The sequence below is a fragment of the Pungitius pungitius genome, chromosome 4 (genome assembly GCF_949316345.1).
Source record: "Pungitius pungitius chromosome 4, fPunPun2.1, whole genome shotgun sequence".
Classification (NCBI taxonomy): domain Eukaryota; kingdom Metazoa; phylum Chordata; class Actinopteri; order Perciformes; family Gasterosteidae; genus Pungitius; species Pungitius pungitius.
In genome coordinates this window covers 15,912,893-15,938,469 of record NC_084903.1, presented here as the reverse complement: position 1 = coordinate 15,938,469, position 25,577 = coordinate 15,912,893, and the positions used below count along the sequence as shown (strand labels likewise).

The window sequence follows — 25,577 nt, the reverse complement described above, 5'->3', positions numbered from 1 at the left end:
TTGTAAAGCATTCATTAAATCGTATGCCACCAAGGCCAGTAATACATATTTGTATTATATTATTATCATTTTATATTGTTTGTGTTTAATGTAATGATGCAGTTATGCCTTTAACTATATTACATATATACATATATTTGTGTCTGTTTAACTCTGCACCAATATAAGTGCTACATTTTTACATTATGATGTTATACAACATATTTAAATTGTTAAATATGTTAAATTAGATTTTAATTGTTTGGACTTCCACAATCACCCAGGTAGAATGGGCAGCTTTGTACTTATAGGCTACTCAGTTGACCCTTAAGTATGCTACAAAAGGCATTTTGCATGGCAAAAAATGACATAATGGCTTTCCTTCAAGCCAATATCAATTAAGTTTCTGATCATGTGAAGCAGCATACATGTATTTTTTATTTTTTTTTTAGATTAAATGAGATTCAACGTTATTTTCATTGCACAGAGTACAGGTACTGAGACAACAAAATGCATTTTAGAATCTAACCAGAAGTGCAAGATAGCAGATAAAGTGCAGAGTATACACTCACCGGCCACTTTATTAGGTACCCCATGCTAGTAACGGGTTGGACCCCCTTTTCCCTTCAGAACTGCCTCAATTCTTCGTGGCATAGATTCAACAAGGTGCTGGAAGCATTCCTCAGGGAGTTTGGTCCATATTGACATGATGGCATCACACAGTTGCCGCAGATTTGTCGGCTGCACATCCATGATGCGAATCTCCCGTTCCACCACATCCCAAAGATGCTCTATTGGATTGAGATCTGGTGATTGTGGAGGCCATTTGAGTACAGCGAACTCATTGTCATGTTCAAGAAACCAGTCTGAGATGATTCCAGCTTTATGACATGGCGCATTATCCTGCTGAAAGTAGCCATCAGAAGTTGGGTACATTGTGGTCATAAAGGGATGGACATGGTCAGCGAAAATACTCAGGTAGGCTGTGGCGTTGCAACGATGCTCAATTGGTACCAAGGGGCCCAAAGAGTGCCAAGAAAATATTCCCCACACCATGACACCACCACCACCAGCCTGAACCGTTGATACAAGGCAGGATGGATCCATGCTTTCATGTTGTAGACGCCAAATTCTGACCCTACCATCCGAATGTCGCAGCAGAAATCGAGACTCATCAGACCAGGCAACGTTTTTCCAATCTTCTATTGTCCAATTTTGATGAGCTTGTGCAAATTGTAGCCTCAGTTTCCTGTTCTTAGCTGAAAGGAGTGGCACCCGGTGTGGTCTTCTGCTGCTGTAGCCCATCTGCCTCAAAGTTCGACGTACTGTGCGTTCAGAGATGCTCTTATGCCCACCTTGGTTGTAACGGGTGGTTATTTGAGTCACTGTTGCCCTTCTATCAGCTCGAACCAGTCTGGCCATTCTCCTCTGACCTCTGGCATCAACAAGGCATTTCCGCCCACAGAGCTGCCGCTCACTGGATGTTTTTTCTTTTTCGGACCATTCTCTGTAAACCCTAGAGATGGTTGTGCGTGAAAATCCCAGTAGATTAGCAGTTTCTGAAATACTCAGACCAGCCCTTCTGGCACCAACAATCATGCCACGTTCAAAGTCACTCAAATCACCTTTCTTCCCCATACTGATGCTCGGTTTGAACTGCAGGAGATTGTCTTGACAATGTCTACATGCCTAAATGCACTGAGTTGCCGCCATGTGATTGGCTGCTTAGAAATTAAGTGTTAACGAGCCGTTGGACAGGTGTACCTAATAAAGTGGCCGGTGAGTATATATGATAAATATGAGTGAATTAGTTTGCAGATTAATACGTTTAACCATCACATTCAGAATTTAGGCTTTACTAACCTTATTGCTGGATTGCAGATTTTCTTTGTCTTGTATCATACATAGATAGTATCCGAGGTGCTGTAGCAGAGTTGGTCTTTTCCTGATCCAGCTCTGGTCATAAACGGAACATTGAGGGTGTGATATGTTTGTGTTGCAGTTACACAATTCCTTATCTTTTCATTTAACAGCTGTTGTAATACTGGCTCCTCCTATTGTCAGATAACCCTAACTAAACAAGGACATGTTAAGTTATGTATTTTATTTGTAAAATGTATTTTTCTTTCAAAGTAGCAACTTGAAGAATTGATCAAACTCCTTTAATTACAATCAATTTCATAAGCATACAACAATCATACGCAGCCTTATGTTTGAAGTACCATAACAAGCAATTAAGTTGATCTCAATAGTCAACATGATAAAATATGATTTTGAAATCAACAAACAACAGATGACATGAGACATGAAAAAACATGCAGCGTTCATTGTATATATACACATATATTGTGATTATGAGTTTTTACTCAATATGTTGTGTCTGCCAATATGTTGACTCTGGTTGTGTGAACATTAAAGCTCGGATCTGTAGGTAAATATCTCAGGACAGGAGGGGGATTTCCTCCAAAGGATCTGATGCCCTTCCTCGGCCGAATCTCAAAACGGTGCCATTGCATTCAAGAACTTCATCAAGTTCATCACTTTTTTATAATTTATGTACATCTTTATGATTGTTGATTAGCAGCACGCCTCCTGGAAGTAATGGATCTTTACAAAATGTTTTTATTTTATACAATTATCCTTTTTAATATGATTCCTTGGCTGTATGGGATATTAATAAATAAATACCACAAAGCACATCTAATCACCTGCAGTCTAGAGACTCTCCCCTGCATGAGTCTTCATATGAATAAGTAAATGGGAGCGACGAATGAATTTCTTCCCACAAGAGGGGCAACCATACGGCCTCTCCCCTGAATGAGTCTTTGTGTGGCGCGTTAAATTGGACTGAGCGCTGAATTTCATCTCGCAAACCGTGCAAATGTAAGGTTTCTCACCGGTGTGGATTATTGTGTGCTTGATGAGATCTGCTTTCTCCCTAAAACGTTTACCACAGTCAGTGCAGCTGTGAGGTTTCTCTCCCGTGTGGATTCGTATGTGGGCGTTCATGTTTCCCACTTGTGTGAAGCCTCTGCCACAGAAACTACACGTGTGCGGTTTCTTTCCAGAGTGAGAATTCATGTGAGTGAGTAGATAGGAGCGCTGGATGAAGCTTTTATCGCAAACGCCGCAACTGTAAGGTTTCTCTCCCGTGTGCGTCTTCATGTGCCGAGTGAGAATGGATTTAATCCGGAAATTCCTGTTGCAGACGCTGCAGGTGTGCGCCCTGTCTGCGGTCTCGTCACCTAGCCAGGGTTTCTTCCCGATTGCACCGGAGTCCAATCCTCCACAGACTCTGCCTGCATCGTCACTTACTTCACTCATCTGACAGTCCCCGGTTGCCTCTGATGCATCACAGCCTTCTTTATCGGGTTCTGATTTCAACTGTCGGTGTGAGCTGGTGTTCAGATGGTCTGCCTTCTTTGCAGCCTCTAGGTTTTTATGTGGGAACTGTTGTGCGTCGTCATCCTGCCTTTGCATGTAAATGATATTGAACATGGAGTGTTTTGTATCAGCTTCCTCCTGCTGGTTGTCACCGGGCTGAGCTGTCCACAGCTCCTCCTCCTCCTGCAGCTCCTCTTTAATCCACGGGGGCTCCTGGTCATCCTCACACAGGTCGGTCTTCTTCTCAAAGGGACACGGCTCAGATGGAGGGGCCTCTTCCTGCAAGGAGCCTGGATAGTAACACACATGGGAACGAAAAAGTCTGTGTTTTTTTCAAATATTTTGAGTAGTGAATGTTCAGCAGACTGCTGCGATCGACTCCAGCGCCCCGGTGACCCTTTAGGGGAAAGCGGTATAGAAGATGGCTGACTGACAGCTAGACAAGATATGCAGGCCATGATAATGTGCTCCAGCATATAGAAATGTCATAAACCCCATGATTACGTCATGATGTACAGTCTGCTCACAAAAAAGTCTGAAACAGCAACAAAACAACAATATCCTATCTTTCAAAAACAACAACAACAACAACAACAACAACAGGTGTAATAGTGGTTATGTTTCAATGGCTGCCTATTTGTGAAATAGAACATTCGGCTTTGCGGCGATGTCCCTGCAAACAAAATGATAAACAACTACAAGTTAAACTCATGAAATACATGTCAGAAGTTACCTCAAAGTTTTCTTTATAACTGCATTATGAAATGCTTCCTTCATTGTTTAACAAGTATTGCTTTCTTCCTGCACATGTTGTGAAGATTCTTTTTTTAGTTCGGTGATTTAACTCTACTGTTGCCTTGACACCATAATATCATTACCAAAATGTTTAAAATAATCATTAATGCTACCCAACACATAGTCACTATCAATTATGAACAATCAGATAAGCAACACAACATGTACAATTAAACATATTTTAGGCATGCAAAGACACGTGGACCAGTTTATGAAGAAAGTTATCTATATTTGTTTGTTGAGTAGCAAATAATGTTTCCATTGGTTTTGGCTGGACCTTGTCCGTCCATCCATCCATCCATCCATCTTTCTTTCTTTCTTTCTTTCCTGGTAATGTGGTGGTGGGGTAAGTACGAGTTGAAAAGGCTTAAAGGTCTTAACAATGGTGTTTTGAGGTATACTTTGCATTTGACAGCCATTTTGCATCCCTTCCCCCTCTGGGGATGCAAAATGGCGCTGCCTGCGCTCTCCTGTAAAGAATATTTAAGGAGTGGCCCGGCTGAAGCTTTCAATACATCTTCACAGAGGCCTCACTAATGAAATCAGGATTGTGTCCAGAGACTTTTAGCTCACCTTCCCACGCGGCCAGCCGGCTTTGTTGCTGGTCCACCTCCTGTTGTGACCGCAAAATGATCTCCTCATAGTCTTTGATAGTTGTCTCGAAGATGCGGAATATTTCCTCAGCGGCGGCTTTCAGCCGCTCGTTCACCAAAGCTCTCAGCTGATGCCCTTTCAACATTTCCGCGGCGCACAGCGGTCTTGGAGACGGTGTCCGGACGCGCGGACTGGAGGCTGCGCGCAGGTTGCCAGATGGAGATGGAGAGCCAAACGATCCAAAATGCGTCCTCTCACCGTGTCGGACACTCACTCATTGACTCTCCCTTATGCTTTTGGAACAATACGTGTGTAAACGCCCCGAGATGAATACGTTACATACTAATTAATCGCATATGTAAATGAATACCAATAATAAAGTGTGTGTGAGACATGTGTCAGGGATCACGGAATACATGATGTGTTTTTGAGGGTTCGTTGTGTGTTTTGGTACATGGGCTGACTACGCTATTCAAACATGATCTAGTAAGTAAGAAAATGATGCGCTGATGGAGAATCCTACTAAACGGACATGGCAACACGGGCTGCTGAGGCGCACGATGGCCGCGGTCCTTCCGCGTGATGGAGCTGCGCTGCCACCCGCTGGCCGAGGACTCCGAAACCGCAACATCCAACCATTTCAAGTAGGTATTTGTGGGCCATTTGAACAGGGATTGTAGACAGTTTATCTAACGTTGCGTGGATAGTTACTTTTCATTTTAAATAAAAAAATAGTGAAGCCATGATAATAATAAACCAAGTTGCCCGTCTGAATAAAACAGATTTGCAGTTGTTGACAAGGGGAAGACATCCAGTTAAACCTGCACTCCCAGAGTTTATTGGCTGTTGCATCATCTTTTGACACTTGGAAAAGCAAACGCTAATATTATTGTGAATTATATTTGCTTCTGTAAACTGTGGCCAGAAGGTGCTGTCAAGACAAATTAAGATTAGAGAACAAGGTATGATAATGTAACAATAACGGTAATTGGATACAAGTCTTTGTAAAAGTCTTTATTTCATTTCTAGGCTTTGTTTGTCTCTTCCCACTGTTTCTCATCCTGAAATGTGTTGCTCCACTCAAAGCTTCAGTTTTTGGCATTTCTGATGATCATCTTTCAACCTTAAATGCACTGATCAATTTCTGTAAATGATTTCTTTCATAAACCTGTGCACAACATTTTCCTTAAAGACAAATTATTATTAACAATGAATTATTTATTTAACTTCTTTACTTTATTCTGTTTAAATTCTATTTTGTTTTATATTTTTATTTAAGCTTGTTCCTTTTGGTCTCAGCCGGGTTTTTGAAAAATACCAGAGACACCATTCATGATATTGTTAGTTTAAACGTGAGGATTTACTTCCTATGTTTTAGTGTGGTCACTCAGACAATAAAATACCAGTCGGGGGCCCCGCCACACAAACACAAGTGACAGATGCTGCAAAGCAGCTCCTCTGCAAAGACCCCACACCACACGCTCCAACAGTAAACCAGAGTTTTCACATCTGGTCTGTGTCATCGGCTGTAAAAAAGGAAGAGTGGCTAAAGAGGCTGAGCTGACACTCTTAGAGTATTTCTGGTTAGTTCACAATCTGACGTCCTCTGTGTTTACAATGTATAAAAAAAAGAAGAATGAAGAAGTAATAATTATCTTTTGGATAATCAGTATTTTCTGGGGCACCCAAAAATAAATTAAAAAAATAAATAAAGTTGGTCTACGGGAAGAATAAATCTTGATCAAACAAAATATGCCAGAGGCCTCTGTAATCTGCAACCTCCACCAGAACACTGACATTGCGTGTAAGCTACAGATACCAGAGATTTTTGTTTGAAATATTTTCTTGCTTGCAGGGTCCGGCTGTGACTGAAATATGCAGAGCAGTAACATCAAGCTGTCCTTTGCTTTCACACTTTCACACTCTCATGTTGACACTTATTATTGTCAAGATGAGAAAGACGACATTTTAGTGTCACTATTATGCATTTTAGGTGTTCCAGAACCATCTGGAATACTGAGAAGGGCCGATATATTTGATTTCTTTAGTTTAGTTCAGGAGTTCAAGTACAGTTTCCTACATTATTTTGGAACTAATTACAGCCAAGAGTCTGGGATCAGTCAATTTAGCCCAATTATTTATTGTAGATTAAGAAACAATGCTCATGTTCCGGCTCCAATCCCTTCAGAGAAAGTTGTTTTGCTTTCTTAGGTATACCAATGTAAAACTAAGAATGAATTGGGACGTGAAAGAACAGATTCATAGTTTTACACATTTTGGTTGCATATTTAAATCTATTGATGCAAATTTGGTGCAGAAGTATCTCTGCTGCTGAGACTTGTGTCTTGCCAAATAGTGGGAGCAGCACAATCGGGAGTCTCTGCTACAAGCTGGCGTTAAACCTCAAAATGCATTAATCAACGAGCTGCAGCCTTCTGAACGGGAGGATGACAGTCTGTAAACTGGTGTCTGCTGCATAGTTACACGTTCAGGTCCCGTCATTCAACGGACTCATTCATTCATTAATGCATTTATGCCACTTGTTTGTAATTTATTAGGTTTTCATTACAGACCTTTAAAGCAGGCATTTATTTGCATCCTCAACACGTATTCCAAAGGTCAAACCAAATATAAAGAAAGAAAGAAAAAGAGGGATGCATGGAGAAGAAAAACTAACATATTATATATTGGATAACAGGCACATTAGCATCATACATTAAACAAAGCCTGACTCAATTGACCTTTGGATATACATATTAATGATTAGGCTATTTAATACGCACAGTCATGTAGCTAATTAAGAACTCCATTAACTTCTTCAAAGACTAAATGTTCACAGGTGCATCTCTAACATGGGCAGAAAATAAAGTTTTTTGTTATCAGCTTACAAAAGCTGTATTTCCCCTCTGAGTCTTGGTTTAAATTATTAAAGGTAGAATGTGTTGCATTGGAGAGAATCCATTGGCCGAAATTGAATGTTCCATCTTACTTTAGTGATAAAAACCTCAAAATAAGAATAGTGTTTTGTTCACACAATTTTAATCATAAATCATTAATCAACATTTCTTTGATATACAACAGCTGGAACTCATGAAAAAATTGCAGATTTTAAGCCAATCTAAACAAGTTGGAAAAGAAAAATATCAACCATGTGTTCCCCGCCAGTTGGTACTTTACAAATACTCGAGGCAATTACTTTTCTGTGGAGCTTTCAGCATTTCATGGCTAATTTAAACCTTATATAACCTGATTAATGGCTCTGCCTCCTTTGTACATGCTGCTTTATGTGGTTTTCCCTTTGCATCTTTTTATAGACCCTTCTCAGTTCGACCTTTGTTACATGCCACTTAGGATTGAAGACATATTGCTAGATAAAGAAAAACACCGGCAATTATTCCATTTAGTAAATGAGTTATTGGTACTGAAGAGCATACAGTTCTACCTCTTCACATTCTTCCTAATAGTTGATCACTGAGCAGCTCCACCAGCCCAGGTGGAAGGTTTTTGTTAGTTTATTCATCAAGGTTGAACTGGTGAGGTCACAGGCCTTTGCAAATAGAAAACAAGATAAGCAACAACAGCAAAAAGTTTGGATTGTTTTATAGAACTAAGCGTATTACTTATTACATGTAGATCAACATCGAAGAGCCACATTCTGCATTCAAGCCAATTATCAAAATACAGAACAGTATTTTTTGTTCATCTTCTCTAGCTGAGCTTTTAATTTTCAAGCTCATTGGTCACCGGAAAACTGCCTGGATCCATTTCAGTTCCCCTTACTGCACAATCCTTTTGATAATTGAGTGTATATAGGGGTGCAAACTAGATGGTATATGATGTTGACGGAATGTTTAAACACTAATTAAAAGCATCAGTCTACCATTTAAAAAATATCCAATTAGAATTAGTTTTTGTGTTATTGGGATGATTAAATATTTGTTGTGGTTTGGTTGATTGATTCAAAACAGAGTCTGCTTGGTCTGATGAATAAATATCCAATGTCTATGAAGTGAAGTAAGAGTGTACTAAAGTATAAACGTGGTCTATGTGGCACTAGAGGTGCAGCACGCATCTCCCTCCATGTTTGTGCGGCTGTCTACACTGATTAATTACCTCAGTTAATTATGTTGTCCAGAACTAAATGCCAGCATCAGACCAGACACTAGTCTTTCTACCAAATAATCAATGACCAGCATCCAGCAACACATCATTGTACACAGCGACATAGTGTGCGTGCATGTGTCTACAAAGAGGTAAAAGATCGCCAAAGAGAATAAATCTGTTCAGGCAAAAATGATACCGATAGATTTAAAAATAGATTTAAAAAGCGCACCAAGGAAGGGTCGGCCGGCGGCCAAATTGGGAGGGGCCCTATGAAAAAATAATTGAAGACTAAAACATCTCACGCCACGTTTTGAAACAATAAGGCCATTATGTCAAAAGGAAAACGAATTACTTATGTTTATGAAAACGTATGTTTGTTCTCCTTTATAAAAGGAAAAACATTCATTGAAGCATTCACAGAATTTTCAGACTGAAATCATATTGCAGTCATGTATTTTTGGCCCAGTTCAGGGTGTGTACTGAAAAATGACAACTTCAATAAGAAATGGTGAAACATGCTCAACTCCTATTCCTCGGATATCAAATGAGCTCTTTGGCACTGTCAACTGGAGAATGCTTTTAATTTCAACTTCCTAGATATTCAATGACCATGAACTTCTTTCAAGCAGTCCATGAGGTAAATAAGTGGGAGGAAACGTGTGTGTTGGCTTGGTGGGTCCAAATGTTGCTTGTGTGATCGTTCTGGTTTCTCAGTGTGTGTTTGGTTAAAGTTTGACGGGGATGATAAATAACACAGGAGCGGATCTCCCCTCTCCAGACTCCAAGGTGCTCGAGGCCGGATCATTCTCAACACCTTGGTCTTTCTTTGTTGGTGAAAACCATTTTCTCTCTCCTCCAATTGCCACAAAGCGTGTAAAAACATTTAAAAAGAATCATAGCCATGGATTGCTGAGGTGACACAGATAGATCCTGTGAACAATGAGCACCTCTTCAGCATGTTAAATGTTTCTCAGGGAATCAAATTGTCATCTGCATTATAGATCTAATCATTTACACTTGCGCGTCTCTAAGCGTCTTGGGTAAATTGTTTTCATATTTAAATACCATCGCATGAAATGTTTAGATAGAATGCGTGTAACTCAGTGGGAAGCCTTTTTTTGTGTACACAATATGATACTGCATCAGTCATCATTTATTAAACAGCACCCAACCTCAAAAATATCCCTTTACAGAAAGATCCATAACCAGGCAAAAAAAAACTTGACAACACATTTATTTCAATACATGTTGTCAATGAACTGACACCAACATTTAAAACCGATCATGCAATTGCCAGTAAGATCCCCCCACGTCCTGTGTGTGGGGGGTCGGTACTGTGTCCACCTGTGTATAGCACATGACAATGTGCCCCCGGGACATAGTATATGAACCTTTGTGAAAGTTGTGTGGCATCGTATTGAAGATACGCTCACATTGCATAGCCCCATACTACTTGGCCTCTGATTGGCCAGTTGCTGTTGCTTTCTTAGCAGAATTTCTTTCCAAATAGAATAATTCTGGTGGAATTATATTTCTCAGAGGAATTATTTGTTGTTGCAAATTATTAGTGTATTAGCTCTTAACAGAGTGGGCAGCAATTGTTGGAGCTTCAGTTAGCACTTCAGAAAAGTCAAAGAGTGAAGAGGCCTGATTAAAAACAATTGTTTAGTCTCAATGTATTCCCAGTCCTATACACAAGATGAAAGAAAGCTACTTCACCGGTGGTTGTATAGAGTAGCAGGCCAATGCTTAAAAAAACAAAAAAACAAGCAATGAAATGTTTAACAGTATACAGAAAAGGGTCAGTGCTGTATATTGTGGTTGTATGATTGAGCTGAACAGACTAAATTTCATATTGTAATAAAGGAGCAAAAGTGGTTGTATTTGTTTCTGCATTTATCCCTGAGACTGCGTGCAGCTAAAAGTCTACAAAAAGTACAATATAAATGAGCCATCATTCCTGACCCCTGCTTGTATTTCGTATGGTAACACAGTCATAAACTTTTAACACATGTGCCCTTCATGCCCTTAAACGTTTTTGTGTGGGATACATCCAGTGAGTTTACAGTAATGTTGAAGCAATACTTGAGTATCAAACCATCAATAATTTGGGTGCATAGCATTTCCTTCTGGTCAAAGGTCTCTCACAGTGTCTGCAGCAGGAGTCCGTTTGCTGTGAATTGTTCGTCACCTCCATCAGATCTCCGGCATACATCTAAACCACTTAGCTACCTTAACCTGCTTCTTGGGGACTTTTTCATCCGCGCTCGAGTCCAGTAGGTCCATGTAGTGACCGTACTCACTGATGGCGTCTTCAACGCGAGTCATGTACAGCCAGCTGACTACCACACCAAAGAACTGGAGGAGAAAAGGGAAAGCTCAGTATAGGAAGGGAGGGGGAGTGCCTTCCATTTGTCTCTGAATACCTCCTATATTAGACATGAGGAAGACACGTATTTAGGGACAAATGAGATGCTCTGTATACACGGTATCTTTAATGCTAGCAAAACATTTATATTAACCTAAATTAAATGGAAGAGCTTACATATTTTACCACTGCTGAATTATTACTTATTGACAAGTATTCAACTTCCATTATATTTTAAGCACAATTTGCACAGATATTCATGAAAATGATACCCCCTTAAATAGTTGTTTGAGAGACGTTTTCGATAGTGTATGTGTGTGTGCACATGTGTGTACCTGAGGCAGTAGGATCCCCAATAGGAGTCCAGCCATGATCTTATAGTTGTCCATCAGCCAGATGAAGAAAGCATCAGTGCAACCTCGGATATAGATGGTTTCGATCAAATCCAAACGCTGCAGGACACCAATTTCTTGTTACTGTTATTTTGGTTTTCAGTTGGCGGACACAGCGAAGTACTTTGTTATTAAGTCATATCACTGCTTTGGCGAATTGAATGCATCTTAGACCAGCACCACATCTTTCAATATTGTGACTGAAAGTCTTACATTTCAAGTCAATCTTTGAGATCTTACCGTTTTTTCCAACACCTTGTACCCACACATGGTGTTGGCCACTTCATTGGGCTGAAGAGGAGAGAAGCAGAGAGAAGAGATCAAGTTAAGAGGTAGAACTAAGATGTGAGATACAGACAGCAGCCTGTGAAGAGGAATCAACAGGAGACAGAAGAAGGCAAGGTTGTAGTTGACCTTCAACATTAGTGGTGAAAATGTATAACAAAATACACAAAATGACACACATAACGACCACTTCAAGTACGCACAAGAGTCCTGAACATGAAGTGTGGGCATGTATGTGTGTGTGTGTGTAAAATAAAGTGTGTCTCTCATGAGCTGAGTTGGTTGTTTTCCATATTTAAATATTCAGATGGATTCATAAATTCAAATGAGGTGAGACAAACTGCAAATCTCTTTCGGCCCTCTGGCAGAGGACGATGAGGGATGATCATAACACCTTTAAGTCAAAATATACATTTTATATATTTCTATAGAGAAATAGTAATAAATCATGGGTTATACTTGAGAAATGGCAGTGAGCCGAAATATATATTTTCTTATGCCATCTCATTATGGAAGAAACAATTTTTTGTTAAGCTCAATTTTTATTAACCGTTCATCTGAATGATTACAGAATTAATGGACAAAAAGTCACCATTTCAACATTAAAATTACACTAAAGACACCAAAATGTAAAGACAGGACTGCAGGAATGTTAAAATTACAGTCCTACAATAAATATATCTGAACTACTCCAGTATAAACGAGTAGACTGACTTCATGTCTTCTCTAAAGTTTCAAGTAATGAACCATTGCATGAAACATTCTACACCTTCCCAGTGGAACAGAAACAACAAAGAAACCTGTCAAAGTCCTATCTGCAAACAAAGGGATGACATTGGATGCTATCAAATACGTTCTCCTCACAAGTGATTCAGCAGCAGTAGAACATAGGAATTCTGTGTGAGATACATAAAGAAGCAGCAGTATTTTCATGAGTCAAATTAGTCAATCAGTAAAAAGTGTTTCTTTGTTCTCCCTTTCTCTACAAACTGTGTAGGCGTTTAAATTAAACGGTGCGTAGAAAGAAAATGGCCTGCTGGGGTGTGTGGCAACGAAAAGGCATAATAACCTTTATGAGATGTATTTTAAAACAAAACTCCACACTATTAAAGCCATTATAATAATGATATACAAACTGAAACGATCCATCGGAAATAAAAAGAGCCCAGATGACATGTTTGCTCTGTCCAAACAAATGAGGTATTATTAAAAGATGCTGGGATCACTGATCTTCTACACTAATTAACATACATTTAGACTCTCTGCTCAGGATGAATTGGCAGCAAAGCAATTAGGCAACAATAAACCGATTGAGAGCAACTCGTTGTATTCCAAATATTGGCCCTCTGCAATTGTTGCGTGAGCCCCAGTCTGTCTTCAATACCAGACCGCAAGAACATCCCACAGTACAACGGTTTCAATACGTGTACAAGCAGTGGACACAGTTCTACTCACCTTCGTAGTAATGCAGCAGGTATACGGGACGCCGCAGGCCGACGGACCAGGTGCAGAACAGTTGTGGTACATGTTGACCGACCAGTCCGAGTACTCTTGACCCCCGCAACATTTAAACTGCGGGAGACAAGTAAGAGAATCAATACAGAGATGCTGGAGGGATGAAAGAAGAAGAACTAAACAACTTTTTTCTCTAATGCTAGTAGTGTCCGTACAGTTTTGGGATTAAATGAGCCAAAATATAAAACCAATTTGCATGTCATCGTCTGAATTACATGTGCATGTTCGAACTAATCAGTGCAGCGGTTTGGTTGGTGTTCGGGCTCGGAGATTATCGATCATCAAAATCTATATTATGATTCAACAATAAAGGAAATTATTATGTTTCAATATCATACAAATATATATCTCAGAGTGGGAAATCCAATCAAACACAAACTCTGTGCTCATTCATTTGAGTCTCGTTTTGATGCCAGCCGTATCATGTTATTTCCTCAGATTAACCGACCCCACCTTGATGGCCGTTCTGGGGAGGTATTGTCTAAAACGACACCGGTTGGTGCTACGAAGACGTTTAGGCATCGCTGCACAAAAGGAGAGCAGCGACAGCCTCACAGACTGAACGGCTTCCTCCTGAATCTATAACAATTACAGCCTAAATTGACAAAATGGTACAAACTAATTATTCTGCAAGGACCTCTATTTTGGTCATTGCTAACAAACTGAAAACATGCGGAGATAAGATCTGTAATGCACACTAACGATTAACGGTTTTGGCTGAGAGTTTTTCAGTCACGTGGATTAAATGCTTCAAACATCTTCCTCCTTGGTTTTATCTCAACTATTTCAAAAGGGTTTGAACTCTGTTTAGGCAACCACACTGCACGGCACCCACCATGATGTAGTTGTATCCTTATAGGACCTGAATAACCTTCTCATAGCAGAACAACGGTTTTAACAAAGAGTGAAAAGTCTATTCGTAGTAGAGACTTATGACGATGATTTTTGCATGTAAAATACACCCGTAATGCCTCTGTCTGGTCATTTCTATTTGATGTGCGCTTTGACCTGGAAGCTGAGGCACGCAGATGCTTTGTAGTCAGTGCGACAAATATCTTATTTGGGAGTCAGAATGACAGAAAGGAAATGGGGAAAGTGTCAGTCAGTAACAGAGGATGAATAAATGAATACATATGAAGGCGCTCTTTGCCAGGCCGAGGGATCAGTATGCCGACATGATGCCAGTTACTCCCTCTCCTGAGCGGCGTGACTCTACAGAGCGCCGTTTATTCATCACCGGGTCAGCACCCCCACCAGAGTCACAGGAAGGATGTGATTAATGTCGGCAAGTGTTCAGTCCAAAAACGTTAGCTTATAAATTCACGATGAGTTACAAGGTTTAGTAGGAGCCACTGTTCCATGAAGACAATCCAACAGTAAATCTTATTTTCGATCGGGAGGTTTTGTATAAAGGAAAGAGACTATGGAGACTCTGCTTGTCATTTTTCAAATTCCTGACTCGATAATAAAATTTCTTCACTGCAGTTATTGTACAATACAACACAGATAAAGTTAAATGCTTTGCATTTCATCTCTTTTTCAATCAAATACCAATTTCAATCCCAAACTGGTGTCACGGATGATCCTTTTACAATTTATTTTCTTGGAATTTTTATTTCATTCGTCTTTTTCACAGTTGGATGACAACAAATCTCCAGAGGTCAATTACTTGTAGACTGTCATGAGTCAGTTGTGTCTGATGGAATGATTTTTATAGCTAGCTGACAGATGAGGCTGACTGAGTGACTAACTGAGTGGCTAATTGAATAGCTCAGTTGTCAAATTCTGTCTAAGACAGAAGTCCTATCGGGTGCTGCATTTAGTTATATTTAATAACCACTAAAATCTCATCCATGCAGAAAGTTTGCAATATTTAATGCCTGATTATGTGAGCATTCAAAAAAAAAAAAAAAAAAAAAAAGAAAAGAAAAAGTTTGACATTTTTCTACACATGGGCAAAAACAAAACCAAGCAAAAAGCTTGCAAAAGTCCTTGTTTCTATACGATAAAAACAATATTTTATGCAACCTCAACCTTGATTACCAGTAACACCAGTTCAGACATTTACACCCTCTTCATTTTGGGGGTTTTACCAATCAAGAATAAATTATTTTGAGAAACAGACAATCACGCTCAGTATCCCCTTTAAATTAAAGTGAATTCTTTAAATGCACTGTTGCACGTCATGGTCCTTACTTTAAATTAAACTCTGTGGACCCCAGGACAATTAACACGGAGCCAATGCGTTAGCTGATGGGAATACAGTTAAAAGATGTGAAAACATTAATATCACCATGGCACAAATGGCCTCGCCTTGGTTTAAAACAAATTAAAGTTTGTTGTTTGGACTCCATATTACTGACCATACTGTTTTGGCAAAATACCCCGTAGTCCCAGAAAAGAATCCAGCAGGTACAGCAATGTGTCAGCTGGGTTAAGGAGCTGAACACAGCGGGTCACAGTAAATAATAACGTTAACGTTAACATTAACATTGAATATGTTCTTAATGTCCTTTCAGAAAATAAGGGTTATTGTGGATAATCCACAAAAACAACAGAATATTTGGGAATCAATGCTTGTAAAACACTGAACTTGTGTAATGAGTTATTCAGCATTGACATCTCTCAGGTAACCACGCAGCGATCCTGTAAACGCACACAGAATAAAGATCTAGATGCCGTAAAATTGCCAATATTTATGGTAAATAAATCTCGCTCGTTTCTGTTTGGTGAAATTGCATTCATCATTATTTTCATATATACATGATACTTTTTTCGGTTCTCATTGTAATGTACTGCACTTATATGGAAATGTGATATCTAAATGAAAATTGCTTTGCCTCATGCGGCCAAGGCCTCCTGTGATGAATCCATAATGAACGCATCAATATGCACGACCACTTCTGCTCAAACAACCTCACAGCCCTCAGGAAACAAAGTCAATGTCTGTCCAAATGACTGCACGCCTCTGTTGTTACTGCTGCAAACACAACACTTGGCTTGTATTCCATCTGATGAAATGAAAAACGACACCTACTTGAAATAACACATCACAGTACCTGATCATATTAGTCTTTTGATTAACTATGTAATGCAATTGTAGTGCAAAAAGGCACAAACGCGTGTGTGTGTGTGTGAGAGAGAGAGAGAGAGAGAGTTTGTGTCATGAAGGGTTACATGTTTCACTGCTATTTAATTAAGACCTAAAGAACAACAAGAATTCATCAAAGCAAAAGATTGGATGCAGACAGTTCAGTGTCCCGACCGATCAATATTTAAGCCTCTGCAAAATTTCAGACAACCAATAGTTTCTTGAATTTAGCCGTAGACCACAGCAAGTAAGTACATTACCGCATAGTAAGACACAATCCCCCCAAGGTTTTCTGATGTTTTTTTTCATTCAAGTACTCCAGGAAAACACTTCAATCTCCCCTATAGAACAAGACTGGAGCCAACCGGCAGTTTTACAACGTGACGGAAGAAGGATATTGGAGAAAAAAAGCTTTTACTTTTCTGCTGCCCACGGCGCCTTCTTTTGTTTGAGTGATGTTCAAGTAGAACTACTTCTGAAGGTAATACACCATTAAGTTCACACAATATTGAGACTGTTGCCTGGATGGCATGCCATAATAGTGTAGGTTCATTTGAGCTGGTGCCAAAGCTCTCAATTGAAGCACGGTGCGGAACAAACGACAGATACTGCAGGAAAAGGTGAGTCTCCAGTGTGGCGTGAAAGTAATCAAACACACAATCTTGGCGTCTGGATTGAAGTCAATCATTGAAAAGGTGAACTGTTCCATTGTGAAGGCATTCTGAGGCAGGTGCTTTCTATACAATTAAATTACTTTTCATACAATATTAAACAACGGTCGGGCCTTCAAGCAGCCAAAGTATCATTCAGTTGAGACACAATCCTGGTCCACTGGTACTGTAACTATACTGTAAGATAACTTCAAATCTTGACTCGAGTCCCGTCGTGTTTAACAGGCGTTTTGTACCGCGTTGCCATATGACTGCATTGCAATATGACGAGATGATATTTGAAAAACTCATATGGACAATTCAATCCTGTCAGATAACAAAAAAACATTCAGGGGCAGAACCTCACCTTCTTCTGTACAAAGTCCATGATGTTTTTGAAGTCCAGGTCATCATAGTAGTTCACTATGCCTTTCCTGATGTTCTTGTTCAGCAAACTCAAAGTCTGCGAGGGAGAAAAAACAACAAACCGTAACAGTTTGTTTGTGTTAACGGGATAAAGGACGTCATGTTTCCATATTCGTTTTGTTTTCACGACTCGAATGATCTAGAATCAACGTGTCAGACAGGCAGCTCCGTGAAGGACTTGCTTTCATTAGTCAAGGTGACTGATCCACTGAACTGGAATATTAAGACGCGGCGGTTTGACAGCTCACATCTGTCAGTCACAATCTGGTGCCGAACGGCCATTTTAGGTTAACGCATTAGTCCATCCGGAACCTACCATAAATATTTGAGACTCCACCAAGTATGTGCACAAAGAGCTTTTCTTTTAGGGAACTAATCATGTATTCCTCTAATTCCACTTGACTTTGTTTGGGATACATTAGTCTCATTTGTACTTCATGAGTTGGAGTCAGAATAAGAAGATAAAGACTATTAAGTCTCCTTTAGTTTCCTTTGAGACAGTGGGCATTGGACCATTATCAAATAAGGCGCTATAGGCTCATGTGTCATTAGCATTTTTAAACACATGTTCATGGAAATGAGACGCCGGAGACAAAAAGCCATGTTTCATGAAATCTACTTATAGGGGAAATAAATGGAAATCTTTCTCAAATGCACTGCAATTACTTTTTAATCGCAATGTAAATGAGGCAAATAAAGAAGTACCATTTTTGAAGCTCAGATTACAATATATTTTAAATGAAATTGCCATCAACACACTGAAATGTACAATCATTATGAGGATGATTTTCACTGATGTGAACATTTAATGCACCACAAAATATTATTGAAAAATAAATATTTACTGTCAAGTGATGTAAATGATGATTGAAACAGCTAAATTTCCCCACAGATCCACATTAAGATGTTTATTTTTGTATTATTGATAATAAATGTAACAAACATCTCAGTAGAGGACTGTCATTAATGTACTTATTTGGCTCAGTAATCATTATTCGTTGGTGGTTAACCTGCTCCCCCCAGTGTGTGTTTCTAAATGCCCGGTCATTGATCAGCACTGGCGACCGCTCACCTGATGGCGGAACGCCAGCGCCAATATTCCTCCGAGAAGCTCCAGGATCAAACACACAGCCAGAGTGTACATGAACTGGAACCCAGCACACCCAAGGGAAAGGAGTTGTCATTATATAAAATGTATATACATTTACAGATGGGAGTACACAAGTAAAAAAGCTGTTCAAAACCACAATTCTATTGAAAAAGTCAGAATGACGCTCTTGTTCACATCAGTTGCTGTTTCACGTGAAACAACACTGTGGTATACGGTCGCTCTACGTTCATCCTTTTCATCTGTTGAATACGCGCTCTCACTACACGACTCACCACTTTCAGTAGGGTCAGATTATCCCTCAGCGAACCCAAGAGTCCAACGAGTGAAACGATGAACATGATGATGCCCAGGAGGATCAGGATTATCGCCGGGGCCAAAAACACGCCCTCCAGCGTCTTGAAGCGTTGCCTCTCCACCTCTGCATAGATGCCGATGCCCAGGATGAAGCCACCTATCAACTGGAAAATAAACCGTAGTAAGAATGGGTTACCGATGAGTTAGAACAAGCAGGCCTTTAATTAGATTCTACTTTCACCAGTCAGCTGGGAAAATTACCAATATGTGTAAAAAACACAGTTCTGGAAATAGTCACAAAATACAATGTGTTTATTTTGTCGGCAGGGACACGAAATAAACAAACTTTCTGTCTTATTCAAGTTTTATCTTTTTTCAAGATAAAAAATATGTTACAACTTACAAAACGGGTCAACTGTCATGAACATTTAGGCAACAGGACCCCAACAACCTTTTTCGGCAGATTTGTTCGAAAGCGGTCTCGCAAGTTTGTTAGACAAATCCAACAGCTCAAATGGCATCGACTACTGTATATCTCAACAAAGAGAAAGAAAGAACTGAGAAGTTCTGAGACCGGGTCAGCAGACAGAGGGATGAATATAAGTAGAATACATCTTATATGTTTAAGGTTTTGATGACAGTTTAACTCTACAGAAGAGTGGTTTGGCTTCTCTGCTGCTCAAATAGCTCACACTGATCACCTGCTTGATTTGATTTAAATCTAATTTTAGAATCAGAATTAAAAAAGGTATGTCAACTAGTAATGTATAGCTGCGAATTGCAGTGTGTATTCTTAAAGTTGCATGAAAAGTTTGTTAACTTTAAGGACCCTATTTGATAAGAATGACATGGCCTGGGCTACGAGGTGAGAACTGAAGGATGGATCACATTCATTTACAAGAAAATTAAAATTGTTCATTTAATCTTCCCTCAAAAGGTCAGTATAATTATTCAAATAATAATTGTTTCAGACTGACATTGTCAGCACTAACGAGACAAATTCTTGATTCTCCAGTCAAATATAATTGGCAAACTGCCCCGTGCAGAGCTTTCCTCGCCCCATCTTCAGTGTGACATTAGTATTCATCAAAGCTGCAGCCGCAATCTGCATTTTCTAGCATCTGGCAGCAGATAATTATGCCACAGCACCCTTCAGAGTCCACCAGGGACACAAGGAGAGTGAAGGAAATCTTTGAGTGTCAGTTCGCCCAAATTACAGCACTGACATTATCAAGTCATGCAGACAGTTTTGGTTGTTATGGAGGGGTCACATTTGTGATGCTCTCAGCATGTTAAACAATGTTTGGGGTAACTAAGGAGAAAACAAAGACCTGGCTGTGAACAGACAGGCTTTTTTTTGACCACAGCCTTCCACATGCTGTGTGTTAAAATGCAAGGCGCAAACTGGAAAGCTGCTACTACGTACAGCGAGACGCCTTTTATCAACGGACGTTGCACTCATACACTCAAGTTCCATCAGAGCTCGCTTCACTGTGTATTGTTGATGTCTTACTTCACTCAATCTTAAAATGAGTCATGAAGGCCGAAATTATAATTGTTAAAAACTATGATTCTGGTGAAATAGAATTTTTCTTCTGGTTAATGTATACTATAAAGCACCGTACAAGAGTTGTCCTTCGATGTGCTGTGAGCAAATCAAAAACTGAATAGTCCAATTACATTACATAGATTAAATTACAGCCAAATGTAATGTTCTCAGACAGCTACAGCAAATGGCCAAACACCAAGAACCCATTTATGCCAATATTAATTTAGTTGTCTTTTGTATCCTTTATGTATCCATGGAGGCTCAAGAGACTCCTAAACTTGAAACCTGAAATCCAGCTTTTATTAAAGCAATAGGGTACGAGAGGCTGTACTTTATCGTCCTTTATCGCTCGAGGGTGTAGTTGGGCCCTCCGCTGCACGTCGGGCCCAACTACACCCTCAAACTGTTACATTATTGAAGATAAAGTACTGCCTCAAGTACCTTATTGCTTTTATAATATGGTTACCAACGAATTATGAATAAATAGCTGCCTTTAAGCACAAAATAGTTGTAGCCCCCAAACCTTTTGTATCACATTTCATCAGTCTAGAGAAAAAAATAGTCCCAGTACGTACATGTAAACAGCATTGGGTCCCGCACCATCTTTCATTCACATCGCTCATAACATCCACCTTAACATCCACCTTAATTGTCCGGTTGCGAAAGCTCGCATTGCCCGAAACCGATCATTTATTTGATTTCCAGGGGTTTTTTCTTTGTAAAAACGTATTTGCTGGCATAAAATAGGGACACAGACATGAAAGGTCTGACACTTTGTAAACAAGCAGACCGTTTGTAGACATTTGTTTATCCAAACTACTTTAACTGGTGTAGAAAATGAGCGCATAATTGGTAATATTATTATTAGAAAAAAGACTAGTTGTCATCACACTTGTAGCAGTGTGGTTATTATCACTCCAATCTACAGCTGCAGTTCTCCAAAGCCGTTTTAAATGGTGAAGTTGACTCGCAATTGTTCCTTTAAACAAAGAGGACATCCAAGAACACACACACGCACAGCAAAAGCTCTTTCACACATTTGTTGCTAATTGTAGTCGTGCCCCCCCCCCCACCCCCACCCCACGCTTTATCTCCAGCCTTCTCAAATACAAAAAAATGCCGGTGAACACGAGGAGAGGAGGAAGGAGCAGCATTGTTGCGTTTGTAGTCATCCGTGTCTTCTACGGGTACAAGCACTATTTATAATCCACCATAATGTCTTTTCCTTACAAGTCCCTGCTTGCTGTCTGTTATGAGATCCCGCAGCTGGCTCGTCGCCTCACAACCCCCGACACACTTCAGCTCAGTAAAGAGGAGAGAGGGGCACTCGGAGCATACACAAACCACGTCTAAATGCCCACAGATGACTTTGTGACAATATCAGTGCATCAGGCCAGGGTTAGGGTTATACAAGCTGCTACAACAACTCATACAGTCGTTGCTGAAACTCACATGAAGCTCTGAACGAAAACAGGCTACAAGCTGCAAACATCGTGACCCATAACACCGGTGTTTTGAGATGGAGAATAATCGGAGGTTGCTTGACAATGGGTCTCTGACTTTTCATGAAGCAAACTCTAGGATGATGTTTATTCTACAGAGATTTCCTTAAAAGGTTTGTGATGATTCTCTCACACAACAATCGTTGTTTTTCAGTCAGTAAAGACACAAATTATCCCAAATTACGCTGCAATTTCAACTGTTGAGCATTCAAAAGTCAGACCAGCATTTTTGTTTTGTTATGCTTTGCTCTAGTTTTGGTTTTAGTCTTGTGACTAAAACCAAAACTTGAGCAAACTCAACTATACTATAGTTAGCCTTTGATCATACAGTGAACAGGTAATAACTCCAGTATTGTTCCTCCAACATAGGCAGTTTTGTTTGTTTTCTTTTTGCTATACGATAGTCGCACAGCTCCTTTTTTTAGTTTGTTTCAAAGGTTGATTGATTAATGAAAAAGTACTAGACTCAGGTTGATTACATTGAAACATCCCAATAAATCATTACCACAGGCTCTGGCCACGGCTGTAAATCAAGCTGCCTGCTGTATCAGCATTTTTTGTTTCCATCACTTGTTACAAGAAATGTGCAAAACATTCAGGTCAATTATCATCACACAAGTGGATTTTAAGGAAATAGGCCCCACTTTAAGGCCGAGTGTGTGATCAAATGCTCCTGTTTTGCCTGGAGGAATCAACACTATGACGCAGACGGCTCTTTGTCCTTGACGCTGAGATAAGTCACATTCCTTAGAAACGGCGTCTGGTGAGAAGGTCCCTTCAACATCAAGACCGAATCAACAAGCTGTAAAGCGAAGTAAATAGAACTAGTCAATCTGATTATTAGTTTCCATCCAGGACTGACTCCATCTGCCTCACCATCCCACTCTCTCCTCCGCTAAAGAGACCGAAATGAACTTGTCACCAGGAGGGAGCTAATAACATTTCTATGGTGTTGGGTCGACCTGCCATCTGTTTCCACAAATATACAATCTGTCATGTTTTCTATGCCTGTGAGCAGATGCAGCGTTTCACAGAAAACGCAACCTTGGTCGAAGCCACTAGTTTTTATATCAAAAGCGGTTTCAAGAGTTCGGTTGAGGGTACTTTTGTCTTTAGCTGCTAAATGCTCCACTATGTGTAGCATCATGTCAGTTACTCTCTGCTATTTGGTGCTAAGCAGGTAATGTCCAGTGGGTTTTTATAGCTTTTACTCAAAGAACACCTGCCTGTTGCAGCAGTAAACACCGAGAGGGCAGTGAGAATGAACGGAAACTCTAAAAATACCAGAGGAGCCGCAGCTTTATATGATCATTTCCTGTAGCTCTATTGTCACACTGCTTCATTGCTTTTACATTGTCATTTTCTACAAAAATACAAATGACAGATGCATGAGTTTATATGATAATACAAAACAACCTCGTTCATTTTTGAATTCCTAAGTTCCCTGAGAGTTTGGATTTGCACTACTTGTTGTGGGTGTGGGGGTGTCGGACGGCCTAAAGCCCCTGGACATCTGCTATGCCGGTCAATCAGGCACAGCATCAGGCTGATGCAGCAAAAACCCAGTCATAACAACCCCTGTATCAACAATCCATCCAACAGTAACACAATCAGCACATTCCTTCAGTCGCTGGTAACCTTGTTGTGTAGGTTGTGATAGTGGCTTAACGGAGCGTCGTCAATTGATGGTGAACACTTGTGTACAATGGATTAATTACTTGGTTCAACCTTGGTTAAAAGGTTTTATTTTTTGGATGGATGTAGGCTTTTAGTGCAGCTGCTATCATAAAACAAAGTGATTTGTACCTGTCAATATAGATTATCAATTATTTCAATGGAAAGTAGTATCGGCAGAAAGAAAACACACCTCCGGATCTCAAAAAGTATTTTTTTCTTTTGTGAACATGAGCTTTGTGACCTAATGTGCAATACAATCCAAACCGTTGCTCCGTTTACCCACAAATACGTAAGAAGACAATGAAATATGGTTGTAAATAAGTTTGCTTTCATTACAATTTTTTACAGAACATGACTAGACTCACATCACAAGGCCGAAAATATTCCTTGATGAGTCCAACGCCTTTTATTTTATGATTTTTTATATTTGTGGTGCAGTTTCTAAATGTTAGATTAGAATGTCTTAATTAGTGAGTCATATCAGCATCAAGGTTAACATTCAGTTTAATTATGACACCACATGAAAATTGAAATGAATGTGTAAATATATTCTATCCAAATTGACGACGCGCCATGTGACATTTGTAAAAACATTCTTCTCCCATATTCACAATGTTTAGTATTTATGAACACCATACAAGACGGTTTGCATTGGGATTAAAACATCCAGATTTTCTTCAGTGTATAACCACATTAAAATAGAAGCAAGAAGTTTGACTTTGGTCGAGTTTTTTATAACTAGATTTGCAATGAGTCCTCTTGACTAACGTCGCCATGTTGCATCACCTTCTTTCCATAGAAGCCCAGATCAGATAAGACCAACACTGGTTTCTATCGGGACCTTTTGCAGTTCAACATTAGATCAAATCCTACAAAATGATTTGTTGTTGTGTTCACTACCCTTTAGAAGTTGCTACGAATGTAAACAACACAAGTCTAATGTTTTTATGTCTTAAAACTTAAGGGAGAATACATACAGAAAATGTTAGTTGGTAAATGAAACAATCAGCGTACAATTATTTAGACCACCTCTGCAATTTACAGTAATTCAATGCTTTTGTATCACTTCCTTAAATGTACTGAAGACATTGCTGCCAGTCATCTGGTGGCTCTCACATGACTCTTTTCTGACCACAGCCGGACAAGACAAAATGTGCACACGCAGCTTGTGAAAGCCTGCCTACTACCTACTAGTTTCTCTTGATCTGCTCCCTCGTTGTGTTTACCGAGTGCGGCTCAGGTATGAACGAGCAGGGTGAAGGTGCACAGAGGAGGAGGGTGTGGCCACATTGTAGCTCAGGCTATCAAACTCTACTCCGCAGGTACAACACCTGTCGCTTTAATTAAAAACCAAACCACAACCAAAGCTGAACGACGTCATTTGAAAAGGGGTGAACACGTAGAACGGCATGTCATTTTCTAGCGATCAAACCATTAGTTATCATTCCTTTCCACGGAGGGGGAAGGCGGTCACGGGGCCTCAGTTGAAACGAACACCCACACTCCGTCTGTTTGAGCTCGCGCTCCGGGTTATCGCCACTAACGAAGCGAGCGCTCCTCTCCGACAAATCAAATGAATCGCTGTTACTCACCCACCAGATGATGGCATACGCGAACAGAATCAACTTGAGGAAAATGTATGAGCATCGCTGGCAGTATCGCACATCGTCGTTGTCGGACATGGTGTCTGTGAGAGGAGACGGTTGACGACTCACTTCCGCATCGTCGTCACACCTGGGAGCGCACGAGCTATGGATGGATGGGAGGTTTATGGGCTGGAGTAAACTGACAATGATATCGAGTGGGAGAGTGACGTCATTAAAAAATGTTTTTGTTTACTGCGATTTGGAAGGACGATGAG

The 25,577-nt window shown here is 40.0% G+C and overlaps 2 protein-coding genes across 2 annotated transcripts; both read right to left on the bottom strand.

Annotated features, from left to right (window-relative positions):
• Window positions 1-2,126: 2,126 nt before the first annotated feature.
• Window positions 2,127-7,398, bottom strand: LOC134127305 (zinc finger and SCAN domain-containing protein 2-like). The gene is made up of 2 exons (XM_062561794.1): window positions 4,732-7,398; window positions 2,127-3,653 (listed from the first exon to the last, which is right to left on the bottom strand). Exons 1-2 carry the CDS (start codon window positions 4,895-4,897, stop codon window positions 2,695-2,697), a joined length of 1,125 nt encoding a protein of 374 aa, XP_062417778.1. The 5' UTR covers window positions 4,898-7,398; the 3' UTR covers window positions 2,127-2,694.
• On the bottom strand, window positions 7,392-25,531 carry tspan15 (tetraspanin 15). Its single transcript, XM_037484761.2, has 8 exons — window positions 25,309-25,531; window positions 18,967-19,152; window positions 18,656-18,730; window positions 17,525-17,620; window positions 13,357-13,473; window positions 11,857-11,907; window positions 11,560-11,676; window positions 7,392-11,214 (listed from the first exon to the last, which is right to left on the bottom strand). Exons 1-8 carry the CDS (start codon window positions 25,396-25,398, stop codon window positions 11,053-11,055), a joined length of 894 nt encoding a protein of 297 aa, XP_037340658.2. The 5' UTR covers window positions 25,399-25,531; the 3' UTR covers window positions 7,392-11,052.
• Window positions 25,532-25,577: the final 46 nt, after the last annotated feature.

Bases quoted from the DNA above. Each gene is read 5' to 3' on its own strand.
- LOC134127305 (XM_062561794.1), bottom strand. From the start codon at position 4,897: ATGTTGAAAGGGCATCAGCTGAGAGCTTTGGTGAACGAGCGGCTGAAA. The intron at 3,654-4,731 runs GTGAGCTAAAAG...GTTACTATCCAG, and splicing joins CCGGCTGGCCGCGTGGGAAG to GCTCCTTGCAGGAAGAGGCC.
- tspan15 (XM_037484761.2), bottom strand. From the start codon at position 25,398: ATGTCCGACAACGACGATGTGCGATACTGCCAGCGATGCTCATACATT. The intron at 18,731-18,966 runs GTGAGTCGTGTA...GCTGGGTTCCAG, and splicing joins ATCTGACCCTACTGAAAGTG to TTCATGTACACTCTGGCTGT. The intron at 11,677-11,856 runs GTAAGATCTCAA...GGTGTCCTGCAG, and splicing joins ACAAGGTGTTGGAAAAAACG to CGTTTGGATTTGATCGAAAC.